Genomic DNA, 5,361 nt, shown 5'->3' on the forward strand with positions numbered 1-5,361 from the left:
TACTGTACAAATAAATATACAGCAGCTACACATTTATAAACATGTACATACATATATACACACAAACCCACATCAATTCATTATATGACCAAATAATTTATATCTTATTTACAGTACCACATTATAGCCTACCCAGAAGCCATAAAGAAAACTGTTCACAGGTATTCAAGTCAGTGGTGAAAACTATAATAATGGCTTCAGTGGTGTTAAAACCTGTTAAGCTGTAAGGTCCCCTTATAAGGGGACACTGCTTTTCTTTATCATGAATCGATCAATAGAGACCGTATTAGATCCCCATGTGGGGTATCATTGGAAAGCCACACTCATTGGCTACAACCCTGTCCATATCTTTTTGAGATCGCCAAATGATTGACGGAGCTAGAGCCCCGGGAGTCGTGGGTGGTAATGTGTACTTTGGCACACGCCTCACATATCGGCATGTAACTCGAGAACCGCTGAACGGATTTTGTCACCTGAAAGGCCAATCGACAGGAAACAAATAGGGCTATAATTATATCTATATATTGGTCGGTAAATTGGCTCGTTTGGCTCGTGGCTCGTTGCGAATGGTCGTCATGCATGTTAAGACGTTAATGTTGTGTTTTTTTTCAAATGTATACAAGAGTAAAGACCTTAACCCTATCAAAACAGCAGTCAAAGTGTATCTTTTCATTTTTACCGATGTTTTATAAGATTGACCGAAAATAAGAATGTATCGAAAAAATACGAATTATATCTCTTTTATCGTAAAACCGTGAGGAAATGACTAAATCCAGATTTAACACTGCCATTCGAAAGAGGAGCCTTTTCCCTATCCATATATGTATGATTTGGCCATAATAAGATCATGGTCAAGTTCAAGGTCAAATATGAATTTAAAATTAAAATTGATTATAATTTATTACTGTATCTACAAATCCTTCTGTTTAATCATCTTCCCTTTATTCATTTGCTTAGATCTTTTGTACACTTGATCTCAAGAAGGTGCTGAATGAGCTCAGTGAGCAAAATCTCTAGCACAGCAATTGTAACATGGTGTTATTCACCGGCACAGATGCAAAATAAAATCATAATTTATATTCTCCTTTTTCTCATTACAATTTACTCAAGCCTAGTAACAGACACAATATTTCTGACACTGGGAATACATAAATTTACCTTGTAGAAGCGGAGCAATCTTCCATTTACTTAGGCATGTACCTTTAGGCAAAATTTCTGAAAATAGGGCTACAGCTTAACAGGAGACTTGACTTCAAATTAATGCAAATTAATACATTCAACGTTGCACGTCTGGCTCACCAATTTTAGATCAAACTGTCAAACTTTTAAATGTGATTGCATATTTACTGCAAAGTAACTTATTTTGGGTGTGATGATTGTTTGCTTGTATGTGTGACTTATCTGGCTTGTGTAGACAAAACCATTTACACTTGACAAACATGTGGCCCAAATGTGTATCAAACCACTTGCCACCTGTGTCCAACAAATGTTTCCAAATTAAACAATTCTGGTTGGTATTGGTAAAGGACATGTGTATGTTGTTCACAATAAAACATGGTTACCCTGAATAAATGCATCTCTGTGTAAAGAGGTAAAAACAACAAGGTGATTTTTTTGACATGATTTTCTCCTACTCCCTCAGGCCTCGCTTCGCTGTACTATTACCAAGAGTGCTAGCTTTGAAGTGAAGCGCTAACAAAATATAACAATGGTTGTACATGTAATTATAGCTCCAAAGCTACAAGCTTCCGAATCCTCTTCTGTTATGAGATTTGCTGAACTAGTGAACCAAATATAGACTGAGAATTAGGCCATTATATACATGTAATGTAGTCTTGGAGACGTGTTTTTTTTGCCAATCTTACTACTTAATTACCGTGTACACGATTGGCTGGCTGTAAGGTAGACAAATGTTCACTAACCAATACCGGTACGGATATTACCCACAGTGCAAACTTTGAAGCTGCAAACTAACTCATATAACTAGAGTTATATTCGTAAACCATCGATTTTGGTGATGCCCTCTAGTGCCACCATCAGACCAATCTGAAAAGTTATTGCCAGATTGCCATAACATTTGCTGTGAACATCCATGTCTGCTAGAGGAGGTTAGGCCGGTGTCCTTTGACTACCAGTCATTTCTGGTTGCGTTTTTTGGCTAACATGAAGAATAGTCTAACAGCCAGCCTTGCTATAACCAAAGGAGGAAGACAGCTTTCTAGCCTAAAACATCAAATAGCCTAACTAGCTAAACAATCTCTTTCATACAGTACTGTTCTATAGAGGCAACAATAACTGCACAATTTATGAGACAGAGAAAAATAAGTTAAAGATCTAGGCCAATCTCCTTCCCACCAACTGTGTTGTTGGACCAGAAGTAGACAGTACAGTATATTATTTGCCTATTATATTATTCTATCTACTTTTTGGACCAACACTACATTGGACAGGAGATAAACTGTCCCACCAAAGGTATTGTTAGTATTTAAGTATATATCTAATATATACTGTGGTAGGCCTATAACATTCCTTAACAGTTGTTTTATAAATCAGTTAAATTTCAGCAGTTTTAATATTTTTCTAATTTTATGGTAAGCACTAACACATTGTGTTATTCTGATTGAATGAATCAAATTCATTAGAATTGGTGTCCTAATGTTTCTTATCCTAACTTAACAAATCAATTTATTTCTAGGTTTTTATTTATTATGGAAATTGTATGCCAGTAATGTGAAGGGTCAGAATGACTGCTATGGCCATTCTAATAGTTTTGTAATTCCGGTCATTCTAGTGTTAGGAGGTTTGGATTTGCTTTCCTTTGGAGCAGATACAAAGATTAAGATATATTTTCATCACACTTGCAAAATAATGACTGAAACTGAGCAAACAATTATTAACTAGTATTCACATCTATACTCCTCAATTAATAAATCCTTCTTCCATTATAGCCAAGTTTTTTTGTATAGCCCATTATCACATGGTCGTTTCAAACCATTATAATATGCTCCTTATTCATTCCTTACACTTTAAGTGGTCCTCAACTCTCTCAGGCTGTAACTGTCAGTGCAATCAATCTAGTGCTGTCTGTAAACTGATTGTGAGATGTTGACACTACATGATGTTTATTCATTTCAGGTTTGTTAATTCATTCTCTTTATTGAGTTACTGATGTTATCTCAGAGGTGATCAGCATCTGACATTTAAGCTTGTCCGTTTATGCTTCTGTTTGAATATTGGTCTCTTATTGTTCAACCTTATTGGTGGACAGAACATCGTTGATTGGTTTATGGCACCTTATTAAGATGAATCACTGAATGAATGAATCGTGAATAATAAATATCTTATGGAGGAAATAATATTGGATTTCAATATGAAATCTCAAAGGAATAAGGATGTACCTGTATACTACTAGACTTAAAGTGAGCTTACCAAGGACAATGTGAAGCCTTCATTTTGAGAAACGGTAAAACAACAAAAGTGGTTAAACAGTGATCTTTGGTAACTGCATCACACCCAGTAATGCAACTCTAGTCATCCCTTTAATGACCAAGAATAGCCAAGTATATTGAAACAGTAGGTTTGTCCATGGAGTCCCCCCCTTCAGAAGTTTACTTAGGCCTAGCAGTCTGGACCCAAGCCCTTAATCCACCAACAGACACACCTGTAGAGGAGAGTATAAAGGCTCTGGACTGAACAGTCAGACATCAAGCTTCAAGGAGTCTCTCAAAATCATCTCCAGGACCAAGCAGACATCCAGAGAACCGCCGCTACCAGAACCAAGGGGTCACCAGAGAGCCTGAAGATGATTCCTCTCAGCCTCCTCCTGCTCCTGCTGGTGGGTCTCTCCCGGGCCTACCCCCTCATGGAAGAAGGAAGTGGAGCAGAGTTCCAGGTGGATGACCATGAGGCTGCAGACCTCGACCTCAGCACCAGGATTCTGTCCTCCAACAATGGCTCCGGGGAGATACTGGTGGAGGGAGACCTGGTGGCACCCAGAACCAGAAACGCCATGTACTGTTGGTACAACAATTGCCTGTGGAGGAAGGCCTCCAACGGCTCTGTGATGATTCCATACACAATGAGCAGTGACTTCTCTTACTGGCACAAGATGAAGATCCACCATGCCATGAAGACCTTCCATGACAACACCTGCATCCGCTTTGTGCCCCGTCATGACCAGAATGACTACATCAGCATTGAGAACAGAGATGGATGCTTCTCCTCTCTGGGCAGGACGGGAGGCAGACAGGTGCTCTCTCTCAACAAAGGGGGCTGTCTCTACCATGGTATCATCCAGCACGAGATCAACCATGCTCTGGGCTTCCAGCACGAGCAGACCAGATCCGATCGTGACCAGTATGTCCGAATCAACTGGAGCAACATTGACCCTAGAATGGCCTACAACTTCCACAGGCAGTCCACCAATAACCTGGACACCCCCTATGACTACTCCTCCATCATGCACTATGGCAGAACAGCCTTCTCCATCAAGCACGGACAGGACAGCATCACCCCCATTCCTGACTCCAATGTGCAGATTGGACAGAGACAGGATCTGTCCGACATTGACATTCTGAGGATCAACCGACTCTACGGCTGCTGAGAAGATGACTCGATTACTAAAGACGATACATTTGACAGAAAGAAAAAGAAAAGCTCACATATATAGTTACTGCAGTAGTTTATTTATATACGTACTACTACAGCATGTCCTGGGTCATTCTTAATATTGTGCTTGGGTATAATAATGCAATCATGTGCAGAAAGCATTCTATTAAAAGTTAAGAGAATGGCAATAATTGTTGTTTTGCTCTTCCTTCCTACACACTCCTTTACTGTACAAATAAATATACAGCAGCTACACATTTATAAACATGTACATACATATATACACACAAACCCACATCAATTCATTATATGACCAAATAATTTATATCTTATTTACAGTACCACATTATAGCCTACCCAGAAGCCATAAAGAAAACTGTTCACAGGTATTCAAGTCAGTGGTGAAAACTATAATAATGGCTTCAGTGGTGTTAAAACCTGTTAAGCTGTAAGGTCCCCTTATAAGGGGACACTGCTTTTCTTTATCATGAATCGATCAATAGAGACCGTATTAGATCCCCATGTGGGGTATCATTGGAAAGCCACACTCATTGGCTACAACCCTGTCCATATCTTTTTGAGATCGCCAAATGATTGACGGAGCTAGAGCCCCGGGAGTCGTGGGTGGTAATGTGTACTTTGGCACACGCCTCACATATCGGCATGTAACTCGAGAACCGCTGAACGGATTTTGTCACCTGAAAGGCCAATCGACAGGAAACAAATAGGGCTATAATTATATCTATATATTGG

At 39.3% G+C, this 5,361-nt stretch overlaps 1 protein-coding gene across 1 annotated transcript; it reads left to right on the plus strand.

Moving 5' to 3' along the window:
* Window positions 1–3,802: 3,802 nt before the first annotated feature.
* On the plus strand, window positions 3,803–4,603 carry LOC311247343 (hatching enzyme 1.2-like; the record flags this gene model as incomplete). The annotated part of the gene is made up of 1 exon (XM_084337709.1): window positions 3,803–4,603. The coding sequence occupies one exon, from the start codon at window positions 3,803–3,805 to the stop codon at window positions 4,601–4,603; it is 801 nt and encodes a 266-aa protein (XP_084193835.1).
* Between the last annotated feature and the right edge of the window lie 758 nt (window positions 4,604–5,361).

Source organism: Notolepis coatsorum, assembly GCF_963971535.1.
Source record: "Notolepis coatsorum genome assembly, chromosome: 20".
Classification (NCBI taxonomy): domain Eukaryota; kingdom Metazoa; phylum Chordata; class Actinopteri; order Aulopiformes; family Paralepididae; genus Notolepis; species Notolepis coatsorum.